Raw genomic sequence first — 26,911 nt, 5'->3', positions numbered from 1 at the left:
ATGACTTCCCTTCCACCCTTTTCCTGGTTCCTTTGCTTTTCTACTACTCAGCGTAATCCACATCTTTTTAATCATCCAATTTGTTATCCATTAAAAACTCTACTTCAACTCTGCTGGATTTGAACAAGACCTGATAAGCTATGCATCTGTCTATACCGGTTCTTGAAATAGTCAATAGACGCTATACATTCCTCCTTATATTCCTTATTTTCGTTTTCTCTTATCCTGTTCGTCAGACCAGCCAGTTCAGCATATTCAAACATTTTAATCTTCCTTTGTGGCTGCAGCACAGGCATATAGTAGTCAACGTCTAGTTTTTTTGGGACCTTTATTGTTAATAATAATAATAATAAATTTTATTTATATCCCGCCCTCCCCAGCCGAAGCCGGGCTCAGGGCGCCTAACAACAATAAAATAGTACAACATTCTAAAATCATTTCATTATAAAATTAATTCAAATCAAATTGATGGCAACCATTAGGCTAATGTTCTGTGAAGATTGCCAAAGGAGGGAGTCAGATTGTGCCCTGACCAAAGGCCTGGTGGAACAGCTCTGTCTTGCAGGCCCTGCAGAAAGATGTCAAGTCCTGCAGGGCCCTGGTCTCTTGTAACAGAGCGTTCCACCAGATTGGAGCCACAGCCGAAAAAGCCCTGGCTCTAGTTGAGGCCAGCCTAACCTCTCTGTGGCCTGGGACCTTCAGGATGTTTTTGTTTGAAGACCGTAAGTTCCTCTGTGGGACATACCAGGAGATACCTATGGCGGTCCCATAGGTACGAGGGTCCTAGGCCGTATAGGGCTTTAAAGGTTACCATCCCCAAGAGGAAAATCTCAGGTGATTTGGGGAAAGCTTTTTAAAGCATCTTCTTCAATTCATTATATATAGTTTTCCCAATATTCCTTAATTATTTTACAGGACCACCAAGTGCCTAAAAATTTGTAATGAAGGCACCAAGCGAGTCTCCATGGGGAGAGTGTATCTCTGCATACATACAGCTGTATTTCACAAGAAGACAAGTCCTGTGCAGACTCCTGGGTTGTTGTTTTTTTGTTTTGGCAGGCTTTCTGTGATCTCGTGGAATCACACAAGGTTGGCTTCTTTATTTTTAAAAACTAAAGGAGTTGACCGTACAGTGAGATCTATTCCCCTGCAGAGCTGGGAGCAGATCATTTGGGTCTGAGTCTTCACTCTACCTTCAGCACAGAGAGGGAACCCCTGGCTCTCCAGATGTTGATACTTCCATCCTCCCTGATGGAAGCAGGGATTCCAAAAGACACAGGCTTCCCCACACACTACCTAGCGACTGGCAGGGACGGCAGGGAGTCGTAGCGCAACCGTCTCTGGAGCGCAACGTGTTGGTGGCCCACCCCACCCGCCCTGGGACAGACGGCAGCAAACTCCAAACTTGCCTTGAAGATGTGAGGTTTGCAGATGAGCCCCATGAGGGAGAGGAAGCCCCCGTAAGACCAGCCGTGGATGGCGACGCGGCTGAGGTCGACGAACCCGTATTTCTCCGCTACGTAATGCAAGCCTTCCACCTGGTCCTCGATCTCCACCTGGCCCTAGAAGTGGGTGGCAAAGGCATAGCTGTCAACTTACAGATTTGAAAATAAGGGACCAGCAGCCTCGGAAATAAGGATCAGCAGCCAAAATAAGGGATTTTCAGAACACAGGTATGTTCAATTTCTGAGCCCCTCCGAGCCAAAGGCAGAAAGCCCAGCCAGCAGCCAAACGAAGCCTCAAGCGGTGGTTCCCACAGCGCAGCAACCCGGCAAAGGGGATGCAGCAAGGAAAACCACCCTCACCTCTCCGCTGGGAAGCGCTGAGCAAAGGAGAGTCCCCAGGCAACGTGGCCAATTTGATTGGCACAAGGCATGCAAGCTCCACCCCCCAGTCGTTCTTAGACTCCTTATTGGGTGAGCAACGCAGCCAAGCAACACAGTTGGAGCCTCCCTCTTCCCTGGCCGGCAGGGAGGGAGAGGAGCTGCTTCCTTTTAAACCCGGAAATTTAAGGGACACCATCAATAAGGGACAGCAGCAGGACACAGTGATGGGATAAGGGACTTTCCCGCCAAATAAGGGACGGTTGACAGTTGTGGGCAAAGGAGGGACATGAGAGCTACCTGCTCATTTGGGGATAGCTGGCTCATTTACGCACTCCAGTCATGCTCTGTAAATTCATTCATTCATTCATTCATTGCATTTAGGTCAGGCATGTCCAAAGTCCATTTTAGGGGCCTAATCCATCCCCTATTTTCCTGGGGTAAAATCCTAAAAAAAAACCTCAACAACTTCAACCCTTAAAAAACTCAGTGACTTCAACCCTCACGGCCCTTCACTTCATCAAATCTGGCCCTCTTTGAAAAAAGTTTGGACACCACTGATGTAGGTACATTATAATGTAACATCAATAACATAAAGCAGTGCTTCCAAAAGTGGGGGGGGGCATTGGCATTACTGGGGGGGGGACAAGGGGGTGGCAAGGAGGCATAAGAGGTGATAATGACCCTCAGACTTTGGAAAGCTGGTATCACTGAATCAGGTTCTTCAGTTTTGCTGAATTAAACTAAAGGCTTCTAATTGGATGCTGAATAAACGTGCAATAAATTGTTACTGTTTTGAGTGTTATTACCTTCCTTAGTAGGTTCTACAAACCGCAGTTCTGAATAATGCCTTTTTTTTATAGGGCAGGGGGCACAGAGGATGAGTTTATGGATCCAAGGGGGCAAGGGCCTGGAAAAGTTTGGGAAGCACTGACAGAAGAACCAGGAAGGAAAAAAAAATCTGACTTCTAATTAAACCTCTGAGTTGCCAAAACAATTCGCAACAGTATTTTTCTAAATCTCCCTTCACTAATCGTTTTCACGGCAAGTGTAAAGAGGGCCACTTTATGTGCCACAAAGGCCATTAGTGTCGCTCAGAAGAAACTGAACCATTTCTACCAGGGCATTCCTGCTTCCGTATGTCAACAAGGCTTGTTAGAAATCTCTCTCTCCCTCAGATCACCGTATAAAGGGCAGACTGACAGGAAGTGAATCACGTCTTTCACATAGCGGCCACAAGCACAGAATTTTGCCTTCACACGTGACCATTATTAACATATATGAAATTAATGATTTGTGGCGAGTGGCCTTTCCTATGTTGAAACACAACAATGGACTTTCGCTGCATCAATTATTTTTTCCCATTTCCTAGCTTCTGCTAGATCACACACCTCCACTATACAGTGGTACCTCAGGGTACATACGCTTCAGGTTACATACGCTTCAGGTTACAGACTCCACTAACCCAGAAATAGTGCTTCAGGTTAAGAACTTTGCTTCAGGATGAGAACAGAAATCGTGCTCCAGCGGCGTGGCGGCAGCAGGAGGCCCCATTAGCTAAAGTGGTGCTTCAGGTTAAGAACAGTTTCAGGTTAAGAACAGACCTCCGGAAAGAATTAAGTACTTAACCCGAGGTACCACTGTACATATAGACAAAAAAAATATTCCTGCCTCCCTTTGGCATATCCAACAGCATTTTCAGTAATCCCTATTAATTTTTAGGTATCTTAAGCGGTGTGTCACCCCAAACCCCCAGGTGCTTATTGCTTCGTAATGGTTTTCTCGTGTACAAGGCAAACCGAGGACTTACCATCTGGTTCTTCAGGGCCCCCTCAAATTTAAGGCCTCTCTGGCATGACCCTCGGCCATCTATCACCACCACGGCATAGCCGAGAGAAGCAAGCGTGTTGAGCCTCAGATACTTGATGCCTTTGAAGGAGTTATTCACTAGCTGGACCTGGGAGGTGGGGAAAGTTAGGAAAGGGTTGGGAAAAACGCCTCTGCACAGGACTCACGCTCATCATTCCGCGGCTGCATTCGTGAGTGCCAGATGTGCTGCCCTGCTTTTCGTTCCACCCAAGAGAATCTACGCCGCCCACAATGCATCACTGAGAGCCTCGTCGCTTGAACTGGCTAAAGGCCTGTCTCGGCGGGGCATTGTGGTTGATGCAGCAGCCACAGCTAGATGGCCCCAAGCAGGTCACGTAAAGCCACAGCGCCATCCCCACTTAAGTGTCCCCAGCTACTGGTCCACAAGGGATAGCTGGATAGCTCAGTTGGTTAGAGCATGGTTCTGACAATGCCAAGGTTGCAGGTTCGATCCCTGTATGGAACAACTGCACTGCAGGAGGTTAAGACTACCGGGGTCAGCAAACTTTTTCAGCAGGGGGCCGGTCCACTGACCCTCAGACCTTGTCGGGAGCCAGACTATATGGGGGGGGGATAAACGAATTCCTATGCCCCCAATAACCCAGAGGTGCATTTTAAATAAAAGCAAACATTCTACTCATGTGAAAATACGCTGATTCCCAAGACCGTCTGCCGGTCAGATTTAGAAAGCGATTGGGCCGGGCCCTTAGTTTGCCTACTCATGTACTAGTCCAGCGGTTCTCAACCTGTGGGTCCCCAGATGTTGTTGGACTACAACTCCCATCATTCCTAGCCAGCATGGCCAGTGGTCAGGGATGATGGGAGTTGTAGTCCAACAACATCTGGGGACCCACAGGTTGAGAACCGCTGGACTAGACCATGGGTAGGCAAACTAAGGCCCGTGGCCAGATCCGGCCCAATCGCCTTCTCAATCCGGCCCATGGACGGTCCGGGAATTAGCGTGCTTTTACATGGGTAGAATGTGTTGTTTTATTTAAAATGCATCTCTGGTTATTTGTGGGGACTGCCTGGTATTTTTACATGAGTAGAATGTGTGCTTTTATTTAAAATGCACCTCTGGGTTATTTGTGGAGCATAGGAATTTGTTCAATCGCCCCCCCCCCCCAATATAGTCTAGCCCCCCACAAGGTCTGAGGGACGGTGGACCGGCCCCCTGCTGAAAAATTTTCTGACCCCTCGACTTGACGGTCCTCAAGGTCCCTCCCACCACCTCAACTCTATGATGCTATGACCATGGCTAGGAAGCGTCTTGTTCCTCCATGAAGTCCCTCGCTTGAAAAAATCCACTGAGGTCCTTCCTGGATAGAATTCCGTGCTAAGCTGAAGACCTCCTCGTCCCGGGAAGGTCCCTGGCCAGATGGAAAGTGCTAGCTTGCTACTGGAGACCCGATTTTACTCTCTGGTGGCTGGAGGTATTGGCTACTTTATCTGCCTACTGTGTTCAGTATTTTTTATTGTGCTTATGGGTTGTTTTAATCCATTGCCTTGGCTCCCCCTCTCCCGCGTCTGCCAGATGTTCCACCCACCTACAGCACACACAGAGACAAGAGGCAGCAGGACCCGCTCCACCGTCCTAGCTAAAAGACCATCCTCCATTTAGCCTCTCTTCTCTTGGAAATGTCTGCATTCGAGCGAGAACTTTGTCACTCCAAGGTTGCTTGCTTTCCTCCTCCCTCCCCTCCCCCTTTTCCTTTTGTGCCATGTCTCTTAAGACTGTAAGCCTGCCAGCAGAGACTGCTATCTTTTCAATCTGCACGCAGCGCTTGGGAAACTTTAGGCGCTTTATAAAGATGGGCATTCTGCTTTTAAACGGGTTGTATGTAGAGATGGGAAGGCCCGGGGGGGAAAACGGAAAATTTTCTTGCAAAGCCATTTTTTTCCAGGAATTTTTTTTTTAAAAAGTGCGTGGAATATTCAAACTACCGTATATCAAACTGAGTTGTGTTTTTCCCCAATATTTTTTTTTTGGGGGGGGGGGACGGCTTTGGAAAGAAAAAGAAAAAAAACCTCCCCCCCCCCCGCCACCTTTTTCTGGGTATTTTCCAGACATTCCCATCTCTAGTTGTATGCCACTCTGGGCACCTTGGGCTGGAAAAAGGCATATTCTGAGAGCCAGAATTGGCCAGCGTCTCTGAAGTAAGTGTGAGTATAATCGGTGGCGAAGCTCTGTGTGCAAACAGTGCTCAACCCCCAAGCCCCTCTAAGCCTCACTTTGCTCTATGTCGAAAGATGCCACTTGCAACTCAAAACATGCTTTCTGACTTTGGGGAAGCGGTAGCTCAGCAAATACAGAGCGTCTATCTGCTGCTATGCAAGCAGAAGGGCCCAGATTCAATCTCTGGGAGAGAAAAGCCAGTTTGAAACCCTGGTGGACAGCTGCTAGCCAGTGTGGACAGCCCTCGGCTCGATTGCTCAGGGGCGGCTTCTGATGCCGCCCCATCTGTGCTCCTTGGCTCCAGCTCAGCAGCCAGCCTACCTGAGGCCCTCCGTAGACAAAAAGCACAGTGGGATGCTTCTTCCCAGGCTGGAGGTCGTGAGGTTTGTACACCATCCCATACAACTCGACGTCCGACTGTGTGCGGAAGTGGAAGATCTCTGGGGGGATGTAATCAGTGGGGCAGCCTGCAGAAAAGCCAAGGGGAGAGAAGAGTCACCCAAGATATGCGTGATGCACTGTTCATGGAATCTTGCCACACACTCATTTTGATTGCATAAATGCATTTTTTAAAAAAGTAACGACAATACTAATAACTGAAAAATCAAATTCTGTGTTCTGCAGTGGAGAAAATACAAACCACCCAGGGTACCCCATGGGAGTGATTCTACTGGGTCTCCAAGCCACAGTGGTGGCAATTGTTCTCTCTACTACACAGAAAAGGCCACTCAAAAGTGAAATGGGAAGGGCAGGCTTGGGAGGGGTCCAGCTTTGGGCCAACTCCATGCCGTGTCCCGAAGAACTTAACACAGCTTCACTGTGAGACAGTGGAGTGCGCCTCCGGGGGTGAAGTCAAACTGCTGTGTGAGCAGCACTGAAGTGACCGGGCCATAAGCCAAGCCTAGGCAGTGTGTCTGGCGGTCCTGGACTGCCCAGACAACAAGAACCACCACCCCAGCCTTGCTGAAGCAGTCCAAAGGAAAGCAAAGCGAAATGTTTCGGCACCAGCTTGGCTGCAGGAGTTGCCAAAAAGGCGCCGCCCAGATTTGTGCAGGGTTTCCTCTTTGGCCTTTTCTTATCCCAAGATATCCTGCGAGGTAGCGGGTAGATTTTCCCTCCAGAGTTACTCCCAAAGCCTTTGTCACAAATGACTACAGAGGCAAGTGCAGCGGAGGTTTAGGATCAGAATTTCCCTTCTCCTAGATGGGCTCCATTCCCAGGTTCACGAGCCCCACCTGCCCCTCACTTCCTTCTACGGCAGAGGCAGAAACCGCCCTCTTGAGAACTGGAGCCACTCTTGGTCTCATCCACTCCATCCGCTGGAGCCTATCTTCGCACACAGAAGTCCCTAACTCAGCGAGGGTTTGAGACCCATCAGCTCCCCTCGTCTGGTTCAGTCGGCCAGTCAAAGCCATTCCAGGATTGTGGCCACTCTCGCCTGCTTATAGCTTCCAGGAGCCACAGGTGAGAGCTGAGTGCAGGGTGGGGACCAAAGTTGAGCAAACTGCCCCAGAAGGAGCAGGACATGCCCCCCACCAGAGATACTCCATGTATACTAGGGGTCAGCAGTTTTTGTGGCTTGGGCCGGTTCACGGTCCCACAGACGCCGCAGTGGGCTGGAGTGTGTGCACATACGCATGCGCAAAGGCTATTTCCGGCGCTCCTTCTGGTGTGGAGGAGGCGTGCACAGCTTCCCATTGGCTGCAAGAGCTTCCTGCAGCCAATGGGAAGCTGGCCAGCATTGCGGAAGGCGGTCCCCAGTTTAGCGCTGCACACAGGAGCTGACCAAGCGGCCGGCGGGGGTCCATGGGCTGGTTAAACGACCCCCATGGGCCGCTTGTGGCCCACGGGCCTTAGGTTGCCGACCCTGATGTATACGCACAATTATACATACATACTTTTCAATAAAAGGCCATACAGTGGAACCTCGGTTTTCGAGCGCCTCGGAAGCCGAACGATCCAGAACCCGAATGCCGAAAACCTGGAAGTGAATGCTTCCGTTTCTGAACGTGCCTCGGAAGTCAAACAACTTCTGAGGCACATTTCTCCATTTTCTCCACTGAGATTGCTGACCGGCAATTGCGTTTCAGTTGTCAAACGTTTCGGAAGTTGAACGGTCTTCCGGAACAGATTGCGTTCGACAACCAAGGCTCTGCTGTACAAGATTCTGCAAAATGTGGTATCATCAATACTCTGGGCTGTTCGACAGGTTTGCTGGTCTTTTTTTTTCACTTTTAAGATTTATAGTTCCAACAACGAAGCCCAACGTAAAATGTGGAACGACGCAGAAAAAGCCATCAGTGCAACTGCAACAGATAAAATCGAAACCAGGCTCGAACTCCCTTGAACGAGACAGGAAGCCAAGGGAAATCTACTCACTGGCCGCTTCCATCATGCTGGCCCAGAATTTCGGCTGCTTGTGGAGGGGGTCTTCCTCTTGGCCGCTAAGCTTGTAAACGTGGACGCAGGGAGGGGTGCCGACGCTGCTGTAGTGACTAATGAACATGTCGAAATTCTGCAGGGAGGCAAGGAAGAGCGGCAAGGTGGGCCGAGAGACACTCCAACCAGCCCCACAGTTTTACAGAACAAATTAATATTTTTGTTGTCGTCATCTTGGCAAGGAGAATTATGGACCCCACTGCTCTCACAGTTGCCTCCTCCTTAATAAGAGATCGGCCTCCTTTTAAAAAAAGGGAAACCAACCACACAAAGGGGAATTTTGCAACCCAGAGGGACAGACCTGGCTCATGGAACAGCTGTGGGAGAAGCCCAGGGTGGTGAGCCGCACCACCTCCCCGGGGGACTCGTAGCTGACCACGTAGAGGTGATGCTCCAGAGGAGTATCCTTCGTGCCCTGGAAGTAGACAAGCTTGGTTTCTTCATTCACCCAAATCTGTAGGGGGGGGGAGAGAGGGAGAAACTACAATGGAAAATTGCTTTACAACTTGCCAGTTGGTTTGTTTTTAATTTATGTTCCCCTCACCCCCCGCTTCCTCCAAGGAGGTCAAGGTGGAGCTCACAACAGTTCTCCCGGCTTATCCACACAACAAACCTGTGAGGTGGTTTGGGCTGAGAGTGAGCAGCCAGCCCAAGGTCACCCAATGAGTTTCACAGCTAAATGGGGACTTGGTCTCTCAGGTCTTATTCCAACTCTCAAACCACTACATCGCGCTACTTCATGTTATGCATAGGATCACTCATTCAACCTTTATTGGCATAATTTAAACAAATTCAAAGCCCTAAATGGTCTCAGTCCAGTATATCTGAAGGTGCGTCTCCACCTCCATCGTTCTGCCCAGACACTGAGGTCCACCTCCAAGGGCCTTCTGGCGGTTGCGTCACTACAAGAAGTGAAGCTATGGGGAACCAGGCAGAGGGCCTTCTCGGTGGTGGCGCCCGCCCTGTGGAATGCCCTCCCACCAGATGTCAAAGAGAAAAACAACTAGCAGACTTTTAGAAGACATCTGAAGGCAGCCATGTTTAGGGAAGCTTTTAATGATTAATGTATTACTGTACAGTGGTAACTCGCAAGACGAATGCCTCGCAAGACGAAAAACGCACAAGACGAAAGAGTTTTCCGGTTTTTGAGTCGTTCCGCAGGACGAATTTCCCTATGGGCTTGCTTCCCAAGATGAAACGTCTTGCGAGTTCTTAAGAGTTTGTTTCCTTTTTCTTAAAGCCGCTAAGCCGTTAATAGCCGCTAAGCCGCTAATAGCCGTGCTTCGCAAGACGAAAAAACCGCAAGACGAAGAGACTCACGGAATGGATTAATTTCGTCTTGCGAGGCACCACTGTATTTTAATATCATCATCATCATCATTATATCACAAAGAGAGAGAAAAATCCACAAAACACTGGTAATCCAGACATATTACATGAAACGTATAAAAGACTCAGTAACCACCTTAAGTAGTTTTTAAATTGACTCTTAAAATCTCAGCTAAATCTCCTGAAACAATCTCACTAGTTTCAGGTCTATCGTTCCTCAACGGATATTGGATTACAAATTCTTTGCAAGTAGATACTTTAAGCTTCAAAGGAGTCACCAGTAGGTGTCTCCAAACAATGTTGAAGGCAGGGAAGTCCAAAATAATATTGCATATCATATCTGGTGTATTCATACCAAAAGAGCAAAATCTATTCTAGACGGGTATTTTTTGGAACCTTCCAGACAGTACAAATGAGGGGAATCCATTCAAGTGGGCTAACATAAAAACTCTACGATATAAAAAGCTATCTAAATTATAAAAATAGTTGCATGTCATTTCATGACGAGGCTGCAAACCTAAGTGAGCAGATGAGCATAGAGAGAGCTGAACAGGATAAAGGTTTTGAAATTCATGATGATCTAACAGCTTAATGAGAGAGAAAATATCCAACTCATCCAGGAAGAGAAGAGAATCTATTGCAATCCCTATTTGTTTGAGTTTGCTTTGCAGAAAACCATGTAAAATTATGCAAATATCTCAGTAAACAAGTTAGCAGGCTTTCTGAGCCTGTACTAAAATAATTTTTTAACCAGTACAGTTGTACCTTGGATCCCAAATGCCTTGCGAGTCAAACGTTTTGGCTCCCGAACGCCACAAAGCCGGAAGTGTGTGTTCTGGTTTCCGAACGTTCTTTTGGAAGCCGAACGTCCGACAGGGCTAATGCGGCTTCTGATTGGCTGCAGAAGTTTCCTGCAGCGAATCAGAAGCTGCGCTTTGGTTTCCGAACGTTTTGGAAGTCGAACGGACTTCCAGAATGTGTTTAAGTGTCATGATCCAACCCCTAGATTCTAAGAGGTGCTGACCTAGCTCGGCATATATAGCCAAATAAGAGAACACTTTTAGGAACTGGCTTTGGAAACCAAGCTGGCTTTGGAAAGGCATCCTCAAATTTTGGCCTTGCTCCACCCCCACGCGACAAGGGAGCGCAGCAGCCTGGGGGTTCCATGTTGCAGTCCACTTGCCCTAGACAAAGGCGTGGGGTGAACACTTTCCCAGTGCTCTGTTGTTCTGCTTTGGGGAGCGGGGCAGGAAAACCCACATCTAAAGATGCACTATAAAATCAACTTCTGGCCTAGGACCGCTCTGACTGGGCAGTCCCAAAATTTCAAAAGTTTGTTCAATTATCCGTCATAAAAGTTATTGCATTACATTCTTCATTAAATTATCTTTCCACTGATATATAATTTTATGGTATTACTCCAAAAAAACTGATGTTATGAGCCATCATTGCCAAAACAAAATGACACCTGATTGGCTCTCTAAACTCCTTTTTCCTGGTTATTTGGCTATAACTTTCGATAGAATACAGATAATTGAATAAACTTCGTTGCATTACATTCTTCATTAAATTATATTTCGATCGATATATAATTTTATGGTATTACTCCAGAAAAAAAGGTGGTGTTATGAGCCACCAAACCTCGGAAATACACTTTTCCCAAAAGGTTTCCACATTTTTGGCCACTGGTGTATGCAGAGGCAGACGGCTGTGTGTGGGCATCCTGTTCCTGGGGAGGCCATCACCAGAGAGAGAGACTCGCCTGGCGACTCCTTTGCCACCCCTTTATTTTGAGGGCAAAGATGGAAATCAAAACGCGAGGCAGGCTGCGGATTTCGAAGTTTCAATTCCGTGCTGCCGAATCCAAAGGGGGCTCCTTGTACCTTGTATCCGTGCCTGGCCAGGACCTCCCATTCACCGCTGGTGAGCGCCAACTCCTCCCTGAGAAGGCATTTGAAGTCCTCTGGGGCGAAAAAGAGACAGAGAGTGTGTCTGTCCAATGCAGAATGCTGCGGTCACCTTCATTTATTTAACCTACTTGGTAAGTAAACATGAAAGCAATACTATGTGCACATAGATAACGGCGTAGGGGAGCTAAAATACACACATGTCCTGCTGTCTGCCTGCTCACTATGTAGAAATTCACTTATCCGCACGCAAAGAATTATGCCCAAACCTTGCTGCAAACAACCACAGATTCAGCCTGGAATTTGCCCACTTCCTTATTTTCTTGTTTGTTTCTGCTTTGCCGGTTAGAAGTACCTGTTTTCGGACATAAAACACGCAGGGACAGAAGGACTGTTTCTGGGGAACCACAGGGAGGGGGGAATCCCTCGTCCTGAATGGGGTAGCTGTGTCCCTAAAGGACCAGGTGTGCAGCCTTGAGGTCGTTTTGGACTCACAGCTGTCCATGGAGGTGCAGGTTAATTCTGTGCCCAGGGCAGCTGTCTACTATCTGGTACAATGGCTGAGAGCCTGCCTTCCTGCTCACTGTCTCTCCAGAGTGGTAAAGGTTTTACCTGTTTTTGCAGTTATCCCGGACTACTGCTCCTGCCTTGCTGTTGGGGGTGGGGCAGAAACCTGCCCAAAGACCTTCACCACTTGAAGATTAGCTACCGGGCCAAGTTCAAGGTGTTACTATTCGTATGCAGAGCCCTGAACAACTTGGGACAAGTTACAGGTAGGTGGCCGTGTTGGTCTGCCGTAGTCGAAACAAAATAAAAAAAAATTCCTTCCAGTAGCACCTTAGAGACCAACTAGGTTTGTTCTTGGTATGAGCTTTCGTGTGCATGCACACTTCTTCAGATACACCAGTGTTTCCCAACCTTGGGCCTCCAGCTTTTTTGAACTACAATTCCCATCATCCCTGACCACTGGTCTTGCTAGCTAGGGATGATGAGAGTTGTAGTCCAAAAACAGCTGGAGGCCCAAGGTTGGGAAACACTGAGATACACTGAAACAGAAGTCCCCAGACCCTTATATATAGTGAGAGGGTGGGGAGGGGTATTACTCAGAAGGGTGGTGGGAATGGGTTGATAGGTGTGGTAAACCTGTTAACGACTGCAATTGGTCTTACGGGAAAAAGCAAGGGGTGAGATGGCTAAAAATAGCTTTAACCTGTATAATGAGATAAGAATCCAATGTCTCTATTCAGACCAGGTCTCTCCATGGTTTTAAGTTTGGTAGTAAGTTGCAACTCAGCAACTTCTCTTCCCAGTCTATTTCTGAAATTCTTTTGTAATAAGACAGCTGCTTTGAGATCTTGTATAGAATGCCCTGGGAGACTGAAGTGTTCTCCTACTGGTTTCTCTTTTCTTGTGATTCCTGGTGTCAGATTTATGTCTATTTATCCTTTGGCGTAGGGTTTGGTCTGTTTGTCCAATATAGAGGGCTGAAGGGCACTGTTGGCATTCGGGACAAGTTTGCCTTACCCCGTACACAGCCAGTCGCCCGCTTCAATTTGCAGAACTGGCACAGTTACAGGTGCCACGTAATACTTGCACAAAACCAATCTTTTAGTGTGGCAGCGTACGCACTTTGGAACTCAATGCCTCTTGACACCAGGCAGAGACCTTTGCTATACCCTTCTGACTAAACATCAGGAAGTACTTTCTGACAGTAAGAGCTGTTTGACAGTGGAATGTACGCCCCTGGCAGGTTGCGGGCTCTCCTTCCTTGGAGGTTTCTAAGCTAAAGATGGATGGCCATCTGTCATGGATGCTTTAGTCGAGATTCCTGTGTTGTAAGAAGGTGGACTGGGTGACCCTCGCGGTCCCTTCCCTTCTACAATTCTAAGATTCTTATCAGCCCCTGCTAAAAACTTGTTTGTTCAGCCTAGCCAGGCATGTGGAACGTCAATACGTTTTAATCGGGTTTTTAGATTACTTTTAGATTTCAATTATTTTCTGAATGTGTCAAAAAGTTGCTTTTAACTGTTTTGATTTATTATTCTTCTATTCTGTTTGTTATTTATTCTTCTTCTATTCTCTTCTGGGGCTCCTTTGAACTATCAAACCGTACATTAATTTTTATGACATATACAAATCAATACTAGATTAGAGACCAGAGATCTGGCAAATTAAACAAAAGACCAGAGACCAACTGGGATTGGTTGGGAGCAAAGCCCTATGAGGAATGGCTGAAAAAGTGGGTGAAGCCCAAAAAAGGCTTTTTAACTGGTGTGGGGGGTGTGTGTTTGGGGGAACATTTGAACCCCTAGGATGGCAATCTTTGTGCCATTACTCAATGGACACGTCCGTGTTAAAATGCAAAAGACTGCACTACAAATGCATTTTTCACTCTCACTTTGCCAACCAGTACTTTTCCGAGGACAATTCAAAGTGTTGGTGCTGACCTTTAAAGCCCTAAACAGCCTCAGCCCAGTAGACCTGAAGGATCATCTTCACCCCCATCGTCCAGGCCAGACACGGAGGTCCAGCGCTGAGGGCCTTCTGGCGGTTCCCTCATTGCGAGAAGTGAGGTTACAGGGAACCAGGCAGAGGGCCTTCTTGGTGGTGACACCCTCCCTGTGGAACGCCCTCCCATCAGATGTGAAGGAAATAAACAACTATCTGACTTTTAGATGACACCTGAAGGCAGCCCTGTTTAGGGAATTTTTTAATGTTTGATGTTCTATCTTGTTAATATTCTGTTGGGAGCCGCCCAAAGTGGCTTGGGAAACCCAGCCAGATGTGCAGCATATATATAAATTATTATTATTATTATTATTATTATTATTATTATTATTAACCAGATTTGCCCCTTCAACTGCTCTTGGCTACGTCAAGGTGAACCATGGGAGAACGTTTTTCCGGAAGACCAGCACTGCAGGCAGGCAGTCAGCTCTTGGGATCTCACCTTGGCTAGGGACGTACGGCTGCGTCCAGTCAAAGCTGCCCCGCCGGAGGACGACCGTGACTTTGTACAGATGGCAGAAGCCTGTCTTGCACTCGTTGGCTCGGATGAAGCAAAGCTCCTCCTCTTCCCCCTCTGGCTGGACAAAAGGGTAAAAGATGTCGTGGACCTGCCCGGAAGAGAGGGGAGGTATGCTAGCAAAATCACGGGAGAGGCATTTCTCGCTGCCCCACCCTCCACGTTTGAGAGCCTTGCAAGTTTTGGCAAGAGAAGGACCGCGAGCAACACCATGGCAGGCATCTTTACCGGATGAAGGTGGAAGTGCTAAGCTCCCTTGTTATTTTGGCTACTGCCCGGAGGTGTAACATGGTTGGATGCTAAATTGACAGTACAGTGGTACCTTGGGTTTGGGACACGGGTGGCGCTGTGGTCTAAACCACAGAGCCTAGGGCTTGCCAATCAGAAGGTTGGCGGTTCGAATCCCTGCGATGGGGTGAGCTCCCGTTGCTCGGTCCCTGCTCCTGCCAACCTAGCAGTCAAAAGCACGTCAAGTGCAAGTAGATGAATAGGTACCACTCCGGCAGGAAGGTAAATGGTATTTCCGTGCGCTGCTCTAGTTCGCCAGAAGCGGCTTAGTCATAGTGGCCACATGACCCAGAAGCTGGCTCCCTCAGCCAATAAAGCGAGATGAACGCTGCAACCCCAGAGTCGTCTGCGACTGGACCTAATGGTCAGGGGTCCCTTTACCTTTACTTCAGTTTAAGAACTGTCCGGTTTAAGAATGATTCAGTTTACGAACTCCGCAAAACCGCAAATAGTGTCCCGGTTTGAGAGCTTTACCTCAGTCTAAAAAACGGAATCTGAATGGTGGAAGGGCACTGATGGCAGGAGGCCTCATTAGGGAAAGCGCGCTTTGGTTTAAGAACAGTTTTGGTTTAAGAACGGACTTCTGGAACGGATTAATTTCATAAACTGAGGTACCACTGTACTGAAAAGTTTGGGGGGTGTTGTACGTTATTTAAATTTTTTTCTGTTGCTTTATGATGGAAGTGTTCCTGTGATAGCTGATTTTGAGATGCATTCCTGTTTTGTCTGCTACAGACTGCTTTGAACAGGATTCTCTCTTTTTTGGGCGGAAAAACAAGTGTGCAAATAAAATTAGGAATGGATGATTATTGAAGCGCTTCAAAAACACAGGGGGTGACTTGGGCTCCCAGCTAAGAGAACAGAGCTATTAACACAAACCATCATCTGGTATAAACTCTCCACACAGGCCAAACTAGCCTCCTGCTGGGTGGCCACTGTCTCAAAAGCTACGCCAAAGCCTCTCCCAAATGCCTATGGATTCCAGACATTCACAGGGCAAACTAGCCTCCAGGCCAGGGGCTGCCAGACCAAAGCTCCACAAACTTCATTCACGTGGCCTGTGGGTTTCGAACTGCTAGGTTGGCAGGAGCAGGGACCGAGCAACAGGAGCTCACCCTGTCGCGGGGATTCGAACCGCCAACCTTCTGATCGGCAAGTCCTAGGCTCTGTGGTTTAACCCACAGCGCCACCCGTGTCCCTGTCCCAGTTTTTGCTCCAAATGAAAGGCTCTCATTCTGGCACTTGTCAGGAGGTTTTTGCCAGAGCGTCTTCCCACCCAGCACTCTGGCGTGACCCTGCTGACGAGTGCCAGAGCATCTTCCAGACCTTTTCTGATTCAGGACAGAGAAGCCAGATTGGAAAGGCACTCTGGTGCAACCTTACCAACAACCTGATTTTGGGGGATGCAAAAGGTCCATGGGAGAATAAACCCCTCTGCTTCACCGCTGCTACCCCAGTTAGGAGTGGACAGTCAAGGAGGAGGAGGCAATGGTGGCAATGGTGAGGTGGTCCCAGGATTTTGGCCATTCAATAACCATGGCCCAATGGGAAAATTTATGGAAGATCAATTGGAAATTCACAAACTGTGAATTTAGAGAGAACTTTCAAAAAAGAGAACTTTTAGATTAGAGAGAACTTTCAAAAAATGCAACATCGATGGTATCTAACACCATGGAAACTTTTGAAAATGTATAAAAATGTGTCAAGTAATTGTTGGAGATGCGGAGACTCAGGAACATTCTATCATATGTGGTGGACATGTAGGAAAATACAGGTATTCTGGGAGAGTATACATGCAAAACTGCAAAAAATGCTAAAGATCTCTTTCAATAAAAAACCAGAGGCCTACCTCCTGGGAATAACAGATTTGGATATTCCACAAAAGAGGAAGGGTATCTTTTTATATGCAACGGCGGCAGCAAGAGTTTTGATCGCAGCAAAATGGAAGAGTAATGAAATCCCCTCTATACAAGATTGGATCCAAAAGCTGACAGAATATGCCGAATTAGATGGTTTATCAGAAAAAATAAAGAATAAATCAAAACAGGAATTTGTTTCTAAATGGGAGGTTTTCAAAGAATATCTGAAAAATAAATATAGTAGTTTAAATTCTGTTGCAGCATTCGAGGAACTTCAGTAATAGTTGCTAGGTAGATAGAAGAAATTAGATTTATTGAAAATAAGTTTAATTATGAAAAAAACGTGTATTGGCAATAAGTAATATGAATTTGAAATATGGAACAGACGGGAAGTTGGGTCTTTAGTGTTAAGACCAATAGATGTTTTATTGTTTGCCAAGAAAATTATGTGTCTATGGTTATTTTTGTAATTTGCATGTAATTTGGTATTTGTGTTTTTTGTGTGTGTTTTTTTCCTTGTTGTATAAATAAATAATTTTTTTTTAAAAAAAGGAGTGCATAAACCCATCTCTCGCAGGACTGCCCGCACTGATTGGCAGCTTCAGACGGGAGTCTTGTCTGGACCATACCTGGAGATGTTGGGCACTGAATGTAGGACCTTCTGCATGCAAAGCCTAGTGTTTTGCTTCTCTGTGCAGGGATCCACGTCGGCAGGGCGTGTGTGTGTGTTCAATAAAAGTGTAGGGGAGGAATCTTTACTTTCCTAAAACAGCAGCGAAAGGCAGGGGGAAGAGGTAGGGGGGCTAGGCCCTTCCCACCCAACTCCAGTCATTCCAGCCCACGCCGCCCCCTTACGTTTATCCAGACATCGGTGACTTCTTCGTAAATAATGAAGGGGTGGACGTTCCCCGGCACAGCTTTGGCAAACTCCTGGCGCTGCTCCTCGCTCTCTGGAACCGGGATGAAGAGGGCAGGGGGGAACAGGACGAGTTGGAGCTGGTGTTGAGGCCGGTCGAGGAACATAGCCCAAGCACTGAGCAGAGAGAGACACAGAGAGGAAGAGAGTGGGAGAATCAATATTTCGTAACTGGGAGACCCAAAAAAACGGACAGCGTCACAAGGTGGTAGCCTCTCCTTCAGGGTGGATTTGATTGGCAGTGCCAGTCCTGAATGTATAGGATTTGTGACCATTATGCTCATTGCCTTCAGTAGCAGTAAAGCTCTGCTGAATGAAATATTAATTGCCTCTGGTCTATTTTGTTTGGGAATCCTGCAATGTGTTTATAGGTTGTTTACTCTGCTAACTAAGGGAGCTGGGCATGTTTAGCCTGAAGAAGAGGAGGTTAAGGGGTGATATGATAGCCATGTTCCAATATATAAAAGGATGTCACATAGAGGAGGGAGAAAGGTTGTTTTCTGCTGCTCCAGAGAAGCGGACACGGAGCAATGGCTCCAAACTACAAGAAAGAAGATTCCACCTAAACATTAGGAAGAACTTCCTGACAGTAAGAGCTGTTTGACAGTGGAATTTGCTGCCAAGGAGTGTGGTGGAGTCTCCTTCTTTGGAGGTCTTTAAGCAGAGGCTTGACAACCATATGTCAGGAGTGCTCTGATGGTGTTTCCTGCTTGGCAGGGGGTTGGACTCGATGGCCCTTGTGGTCTCTTCCAACTCTAGGATTCTATGATTCTATATGCTCTGGATCAATACTGAGAAGAATTCCATGACATGCTTCTGACTATATCAGGGGTCAGCAAACCTTTTTCAGCAGGGGGCCGGTCCACTGTCCCCCAGACCTTATTGGGGAGCCGGACCATATTTTGGGGGAAAACAAAACAAAACAAAAAACCAAATTCCTATGCCCCACAAATAACCCAGGGATGCATTTTAAATAAAAGGACACTTTCTACTCATGTAAAAACACGCTGATTCCCGGACCGTCCGCGGGCCAGATTTAGAAGGCAATTGGGCCAGATATGGCCCCCGGGCCTCAGTTTGCCTACCCATGGACGATGTCTTCATTATGTTTTTATCACTGGTGTTTTGTGATGTTTCTAATGTTGCACACTGCCCTGAGATCTTTCAAAAAAGGGCTGTATATAAATTGAATTAACAACAACAACATCAACAACGTATGAAATTTGTACACTGCCCTTCATTCGCAGATCTCAGGCCGGTTCCCAACATAAAATCACCATATAAAACCACAAAATAACATAGCAAAAAATAAAGAACAACGGCAAACCAAGAATCCCTCTTCGTGATTCAGTTTTGTTCCGATTGAATGGAAGTGCGGATGAGCCCTAAATCTGCGAGAACGTCTCAGGCAGGAGGCTGGACACAAGACACACAAGGAGAAGAACCACAGCGGGAAGCTGCAAGACATCCATGCCGAAAGCCCCCGGGCTCAACCCCCAGTTAAAACAGAACAGAGAAGCCCAGCGGTGAGGAAAACCTCTTTCTCCCTCTGCTGAGACCTTAGAGACACTGCCCGTAAGGGCACACAACACTGGGCGAGATGGACAATGGGTCTGGCCAGGGGTAAGGAGCTCCCTGCTTTCCCCACTGCACGTACTAAAGTCCACTTACTATTTACCATCCTGGGTCCACCCGGCCCGTGCGATGTACTCCACCCGCGGGAACATCGTTGAGAAGGGGTGCACCAGCTCCTTGTCCTGGGAAGATACTATCTGCAGAGAGGAAAGCGGAGAGGGGAGAAGTTGCCACTCGCTTTACTTTTACTTTTTAAAAAGGTAAAGGGTAAAGGGACGCCTGACCATTAGGTCCAGTCGTGGTTGACTCTGGGGTCATCTCGCTTTATTGGCCGAGGGAGCCAGCATACAGCTTCCGGGTCATGTGGCCAGCATGATTAAGCCACTTCTGGAGAACCAGAGCAGCGCGCGGAAACGCCGTTTACCTTCCCGCCGGAGTGGTACCTATTTATCTACTTGCACTTTGACTTGCTTTCGAACTGCTAGGCGGGCAGGAGCAAGGACCGAGCAACGGGAGCTCACCCCGTCGCGGGGATTCGAACCACCGACCTTCTGATTGGCAAGCCCTAGGCAATGTGGTTTAACCCACAGCACCACCCGCGTCCCTCCACTTAACCCACCACTGAGAGCACCCGCTCCATCACGCCGTGGGAGAAACAGATTAAGGTACTTCAGCCGGTAGAGCACAAGACTCTTCATCTCGGGGGGGGGGGGGGGTTCCCACCCCCACATGGGGCAAAAGTTTCCTGCGTGGCAGGGACTTAAAGCAAGATGACCCCTGGTGGTCCCTTCCATCTCTATGATGCCAGTGCTGTAAAGCGGCCTTCGTATCTACGCGCCCAGGGGATTTCTGGAACCAGAACCCCAGAGTCGGTCACGACTGGACCTAATGGTCAGGGGTCCCTTTACCTTGACCTGTTGGGAAGTTCCAAGTGTGGCTGAATGCATGCAGGTGTCAGTGGACTGAAGCAGAGGTGTGAATGCTGAGCGAGCGGAATTCTACGTTATGAGCTCTGGTGCCTTATAGATTGCACTGTTTATACGAAAGTTGATTTATTTTACAGGCAGCTCCATGTTTACGCAGGGGTTGCGTTTTGAGGCACCGCATTCGTCTGTGAAATCGTGCATAATCAAAAGCCGCTGGAAAAGCCTGCAAGCACCCTTTTAGTGACATCTTTGCCATGTTTCCAGGTCGCTTCTGGGTTTGATGCAATGCACATATATACTGAACGTGAGGAAACAGGAAGCTGCCTACATTTATTTATTACATTTATGAGTGCTGCCTTTTTCTTCTAGGGAAACCAAGGTGGTCACAAGGTTCTCATCCTTCCTCATTTCATCTTCACAACAACCTTGGGAGGTAGGTTAGGCTAAGAGACGGCGACTGGTTGCTGACATGAGTCTTGCTGGCACAAAACGGCTGTGCTCAGAAATTCGCACCAGCTGCTGATTTGCTACTGTTAAAGTTAAAGGCATTACGGATTTAATTCGTTTTGGGGTGCCGTGCTATTAATACCTTGAGCTGCTTTTGAGTTTGCTTTGTGAAGGAAAGCTCGAGAGAGGAAAGAAGTCAAAGACAATTAGCAAACTGCAACCCAGGTCCCTTACCTTCCCTTGGCTATCCACTTGAACTTCAGCAAGCTTCAGCGAGATTTTGGGGTTCTTGCTGCCTGGAATGGAGGGGAAGAAGGACATGAGGAGGCAGCTGAGATGAACGCTTTTAACACTCACTGCCCTCCCAAGATTTCCCTTCATGTAGGTTGTGTTAGTATTTCACTCATCTGATGCTGCAGATGAGATTGGTGTCAATCACATTCCTGTCTGGGAAGACCGTGGGAACGGAATACAGCCTTATCTCTCTTCCACTGTCCGAACTGTTGGACTGTACTTTTGCTTTGTTCTGTTTTCTCTCGTAGCCGGTGAGAGACGCCATAATGCTTTGTCTGTACAAAGTGTGTAAATAAATACCGTATTTTTTGGTCTATGAGACTCACTTTTTCCCTCCTAAAAAGTAAGGGGAAATGTGTGTGCGTCTTATGGAGTGAATGCAGGCTGCGCAGCTATCACAGAAGCCAGAACAGCAAGAGGGATCGCTGCTTTCACTGCGCGGAGATCCCTCTTGCTGTTCTGGCTTCTGAGATTCAGAATATTTTTTTCCTTGTTTTCCTCCTCCAAAAACTAGGTGCGTTTTGTGGTCTGGTGCGTCTCATAGAGCAAAAAATACGGTACGTAGATTAGCTCTACGATATCTCACGCTTCTTCCTGTGTAATGCCAGAAGCGTAGTGTGTATATACCATCTGGTATATGTCGCTGAGTGCACTGGAGAAGGGAAATGCCTTTTCCAGAGCTGCGCATACCGGAGGATGCCCGGACAGCAGGGGCTGCAGGAGCACCCACAGGTTGAAGAGGGCAAGCCCAGTTCTTGGCTGGTCAATAGCACAGGACAATTGCCATCTCTACAGTTACCCTTCACCCTAAGATTACTGCTATTGGCCTGCCTTGCATTTTTTTTCTCTTGTGAGTAACAACTGCATCGGCCACTGGGAGGCAAAAATTTAAATGATCTGGCTTTCCTAGAAGAAAATTCAGAATCCAAGGAGAAATACAAGAAAGTGGAGGTGCCTCCTAAGGAATTCTGTGAGTTCCGGGTTCAACTCCGGCTACCTCTGGTTAAAAGGATCAGAGGCAGAAGGCGATGTCATCTGCCAGGTGGGGTTTTCCAAGCCCCCTTCATCCTCACCCCACAGCTCCCCCACTGACCTGTCCTGGGGTAGCGGTACGAGTCCGTCTTCCTTTCTTCCAGGGCGGGAGAAGGAACATGGATGATCTCCACCTCCGACTCGTCCACCTCCTCATAGAGGATTCGTAACGTGTTCCAGCCCTCGGGACCTAGGGTGAGGAGGCGAGATGGGGAGGTGAATTCTGAGGCAGCTCCTCCCAGCAGTCTCTTCCTGCACACACTGACCTCGGAGCGTGGCCCATTCAACAAGAAGAGGACTGTGCAACACAGACTTCTTCTGCATGCAGCAATGTGCGGCAGGAAACTGCTGTTGTATTTCTCCAAGGAAAACACTCCTGCTCACGTGTCTAGAAGCTTGTGGTCCAAGGCTGCATTTGCAGAGCAGTTTATCCCATTTTCCCAAGGTTTTTCCCTAACTGCTAATTTCTGCACTGTGTTTTGAGCTTTCACACGACACAAAAGCCACTTCCAGAAATGCAGCAGAATATGGTGCAAGCTTAGCGGTCATTTCCATGTTGTTTGCTTCCGGGGGTGGGGGGAATTTTCATTTGCAAAATATCACAAAAATAAGTGCTCTATTCTGCTATATTTCTGGAAGCGGCTTCTATGCCACATGAAAGCTCAATGTGGAAACTGATGACAGATAAAAGTACTTATTAACGCAGCACACAATTAGCCTATGGAACTCGCTGACCTCCAAAGGGATATTGTAGAGCTGGAAAAGGTTCAGAAAAATGGGCCATACCTCAAGACTGCCCTTCCCCATATAAACCAACCCAGACTCTGTGCCCAAAATCCTCCCTTTAAAAATAAAGTTGAGACTGTAGCCCTTGTTGCTCTGAACAAAAGGCTGGACTGAACATAAACACAGGAAGCCGTCAAACAGCCAGGCCCTTCTTTGTGTGCCTCCTCCACGAGAGGTCCAGAGAGCGGCAACACAAGAACCGACCTTTTCTGTGGTGGCTCCCTGTTTGTGGAATGCTCTCCCAACGGTTTGTCTGGTGCCTTCATTGTACATCTTTAAGTGAAAATGTTCCTCTTCCACCAGGCCTTTGGCCGATTAATATTTTAAGACCTTTTAAATGTGCTTGAGGGTGTATTGTTTTGCTTTGTTTTTGTTTTAACTCTTTATTTTGTGCTTTTATCCTGTATTTTTATATTGTGAACAGTCCTGAGATTTTCGGATGAAGGGCGGTATATGAATTTTAATCATAATCATAATCATAATAATGTAAAGGACCCCTGGATGGTTAAGTCCAGTCAAAGGTGACTATGGGGTTGCGGCGCTCATCTCGCTTTCAGGCCGAGGGAGCCAGCGTTTGTCCGCAGACAGCTTTCCGGGTCATGTGGCCAGCAGGACTAAACCGCTTCTGGTGCAATGGAACACTATGTTGGAAACCTGAGCGCATGGAAACGCCGCTTACCTTCCCGCCACAGTGGTGCATATTTATCTACTTGCACTGGCGTGCTTTCAAACTGCTAGATTGGCAGGAGCTGGGATAGAGCAACGGGAGCTCACTCCGTCGCGGGGATTCGAACCGCCGACCTTCCGACTGGCAAGCCCAAGAGGCTCAGTGGTTTAGACCACAGCGCCACCTGCGTAATGGGGATGGAGTGGCTCCTCTATAAGAAAAGGTTGCTGTGTTTGGGGCTTTGAGAGAAAAGGCAACTCATCCTCCCTGATAGATGTCCATGCTGTCAAGGACTGATCTGAGTTGTAGTCCAACAACACTTGGGAACAAAAGATGGGAGAAGGCTAATCTGGTAGTGCTGGTAGGATCGTTGCATGGCCTCGGTGCCCAGGGCACTCACCTTCTTGGCAAGATGTGGGACACCACCAGTACCCCGTAAACCGGTCAAACTCCTCCTGAATGACGAACGTGGCTACGCCTGCAGATTTGGGGTCATCTAGCACACTAGATAAGCCTGCAGTGGGGAGAGAGGAGGCAGAGTTTGGGCCAGGGAACTGAACCTAGCACAGCTGGCTATGATCACCTAGCCCTGAGTGGTTTTCTCTGATGGGCTGCAACGCCCCTAAGAAAAAGGGAAGCTGCCTTGCTCATAAAGGGTAAAGGGACCCCTGACCATTAGGTCCAGTCGTGGCCAACTCTGGGGTTGTGGCGCTCATCTCACTTTATTGGCCGAGGGAGCCGGTGTACAGCTTCCGGGTCATGTGGCCAGCAGGACTAAGCCGCTTCTGGCGAACCAGAGCAGCACACGGAAACGCCGTTTACCTTCCCGGTGGAGTGGTACCTATTTATCTACTTGCACTTTGACGTGCTTTCAAACGTCAAAGTACAAGTAGGTTGGCAGGAGCTGGGACCGAGCAACCGGAGCTCACCCTGTCGCAGGGATTCAAACCGCCGACCTTCTGATCGGCAAGTCCTAGGCTCTGTGGTTTAACCCACAGCGCCCCCCGCGTCCCTATGCCTTGCTCATGGTGGTCAAGGCCATTTTATGATATAAATAAAATGACCGAGCCAGGTCCTCTCTTCCGTGTCCTTCTGCAGACAAGGCCCATGTGCGAAGAGGTGTGTGAGTCAAGATGACTGTGTTCCCTTCTCTCCAGAGCAAGTCATCCTCTGCTTTTGAGGTCGCAGGGAGCTGAAGGAGGACTTTTTACATTCCTCGTTTCATGTCACCTGCCCAGCCCTGGCAGAGGAGTAAGGGCTTAGTCCAATGGTCTTACAGGGAGTCCCTAGCATGCCATTCAGAAAATGGTTGTGCCCCCCAACAGCATCATCTCACTGCCCCCGAGGAATTGGCATAAGAAGGGAAGGATCAGAGGTGGCTCTGCTTTTGGGGTGGCCACTAACTTAAAAGTCAACTCGCCTTGTCTTCAAATTATTCACCTGACTAGCCTACAGGGTTCTGAACAAATGTTTATAACCCTCCAAAAAGCTCTAAGGATTGTAATTCTGATTTACAGGATGCAGTGGTACCTCGGGTTACATACGCTTCAGGTTACAGACACTTCAGGTTACAGACTCCGCTAACCGAGAAATAGTACCTCGGGTTAAGAACTTTGCTTCAGGACGAGAACAGAAATCGTGCTCCGGCGGCGCAGCGGCAGTGGGAGGCCCCATTAGCTAAAGTGGTGCTTCAGGTTAAGAACAGTTTCAGGTTAAGAACGGACCTCCAGAACAAATTAAGTACTTAACCCGAGGGACCACTGTACATGGGAATCGGTTACACAAGAATTCCCTTTCTCTTCAGCTATCGTATCGGATTACTTGAATCCAAGGGACAGAAAGACTAGGCTTGGGCCCCGAGGTCAATGTACACCTCCCATTTAGGAAATTTATGGACAAGACCATTAACTATGCTGGTATTTGCAAACAAGCCATGAAGGATTGGCAGTATCAACCCAAATGACCACAGTGCCTGGAGACAGAAAGTCAGGTCGTGCATCCACAGCAGTGATCAGAGGAGGAAGGGTTGCTGGGAGGAGCACAGAGAGAGGAAACGCCATGGGGCTTCTGCAGCAGCCCAACAGGACACCTTCATCTGTCCCAACTGCAACAAAACATGTCTCTCCTGCATCGGTTTCAAAGCAGGCGCTGCAGCCTTCCAACAGTTTGACTTCATCTCCAAAGGTGCACTCCTGCATTGCCTCCCAAGACAGATGCCAAGAACAATTGCCTTAACTTACAAGCTAAGTTAATTTACTACCGTATTTTTCGCTCTGTAAGATGCACCCGACCATAAGGCGCACCTAGTTTTAGAGGAGAACAAGGAAAAAAAAATGTTCTCTCCCTCTCTGCTCAGCGCCTCTCCAGCAAAGCGGGAGGAGAAACGGAAGGGGCTCCGTTTCCCCTGCTGCTTCGCTGAAGGGGCGCTGTGCAGAGAGGGAAAGCTGCGCAGCGGCTCTCCAGCGAAGCGAAGCCTGGAGAGTGAGAGGGATCGATCCCTCCTGCTCTCCTGGCTTCAGGGATAGCCTCCCAAAGCCTCCTGAGAGCAGCGGGAGCGTTCCTGCTGTGCTCCGGAGGCTTCGCGTTGCTTTCACCCCATAAGACGCACACACATTTCCCCCTACTTTTTAAGGGGGGTTGTGTCTTATAAAGCGAAAAATACGGTAATTTAGAGGCTGTTCTGGCACCAGGCAGAGAAAATACCAGGCAGGGATATTTATTTCCCCTTCACACAGGACGGGAGCGTTATAGACAGCGCTCACCTTTCTGGCAATACGTCAGCCTTCGCTCCTCCCCCGTCTCGATGCTGGCAACCCAAAGGTCGTTGTTGTTGATGAACGAGAAGAAAGACGGATTGGCGGAGCAGATCTTGGGATCCATTCTGGGGCCTGAGCACTGCGTCTTGATTTCCAGCGGCTTCATCGGGGACACCTGCGGACAAGCAGTGCACACACCTGTGAACTCTCCACGGCGCAGAGAGAGAGAAAGTTTTCCTCCCTTTTTTGAAAGTACTAGAATTCGTGCACAACCCATGAAACTGAACGTTCAGAGGTTCAAGGTAGACAAAATGGAAAGGTTCAGAAAGGAGAAACCAAAAGAGGGATACGTAAGCGGAGGTACGACTGTATCCTGACCATTACTAAGCGCTGTGGATAAGCACAGGAGAGCAAAGAGAACCTTCATACCCAAGGGCAGTTTACCAACAATTACCAAGCGCTGTGGATCAGAGCAGCGTGCGGTGACTGCTACCTTTAACGCATGCTCACCATAAAGCCGTTCTTGCCTCCGTCCCGGCAGTGGAAAAGGCTGTTGCTGGCCTGGAACAGGAAGAGGCCGCTCTCGCTGTGGAAGTCGTAGGAAGTGATCCCAAAGACCCCTAGCCGCTTGCGTTCCCTCAGCAGCTCTTCCTCCCTGGAATACATCCCGTGGTGGGGGGTGGCCTGGTGGAAAGCAGGGGAGGGCCCCCCCCAAAAAAAGGTCATGAAGGTACACGCGGAGAAAACACGAGAAAGTTCTGCCAACAACCTACTGTTCAAATCTTATTTGTTTACTT

At 48.2% G+C, this 26,911-nt stretch overlaps 1 protein-coding gene across 3 annotated transcripts in view; it reads right to left on the bottom strand.

The window, feature by feature from the left end:
* DPP9 (dipeptidyl peptidase 9) overlaps window positions 1-26,911 on the bottom strand; it is a 49,617-nt gene that overhangs the window by 6,436 nt on the left and 16,270 nt on the right. For all 3 annotated transcript variants that reach the window (XM_083720281.1, XM_083720282.1, XM_083720283.1), the window contains 14 exons: window positions 26,625-26,798; window positions 26,121-26,289; window positions 23,759-23,872; window positions 21,967-22,095; window positions 20,814-20,875; window positions 19,303-19,403; window positions 17,571-17,748; window positions 14,494-14,659; window positions 11,520-11,599; window positions 8,609-8,761; window positions 8,248-8,383; window positions 6,190-6,335; window positions 3,634-3,780; window positions 1,410-1,562 (listed from right to left, as the gene is read on the bottom strand). In XM_083720281.1, coding sequence (XP_083576407.1) covers window positions 1,410-1,562; window positions 3,634-3,780; window positions 6,190-6,335; window positions 8,248-8,383; window positions 8,609-8,761; window positions 11,520-11,599; window positions 14,494-14,659; window positions 17,571-17,748; window positions 19,303-19,403; window positions 20,814-20,875; window positions 21,967-22,095; window positions 23,759-23,872; window positions 26,121-26,289; window positions 26,625-26,798 — 1,908 coding nt within the window. The remainder of the gene's footprint in view (window positions 1-1,409; window positions 1,563-3,633; window positions 3,781-6,189; window positions 6,336-8,247; window positions 8,384-8,608; window positions 8,762-11,519; window positions 11,600-14,493; window positions 14,660-17,570; window positions 17,749-19,302; window positions 19,404-20,813; window positions 20,876-21,966; window positions 22,096-23,758; window positions 23,873-26,120; window positions 26,290-26,624; window positions 26,799-26,911) is intronic.

This window comes from Podarcis gaigeae, assembly GCF_964106915.1.
Source record: "Podarcis gaigeae genome assembly, chromosome: 18".
Lineage (NCBI taxonomy): Eukaryota > Metazoa > Chordata > Lepidosauria > Squamata > Lacertidae > Podarcis > Podarcis gaigeae.
This window is presented reverse-complemented; position numbering and strand designations above follow the sequence as displayed.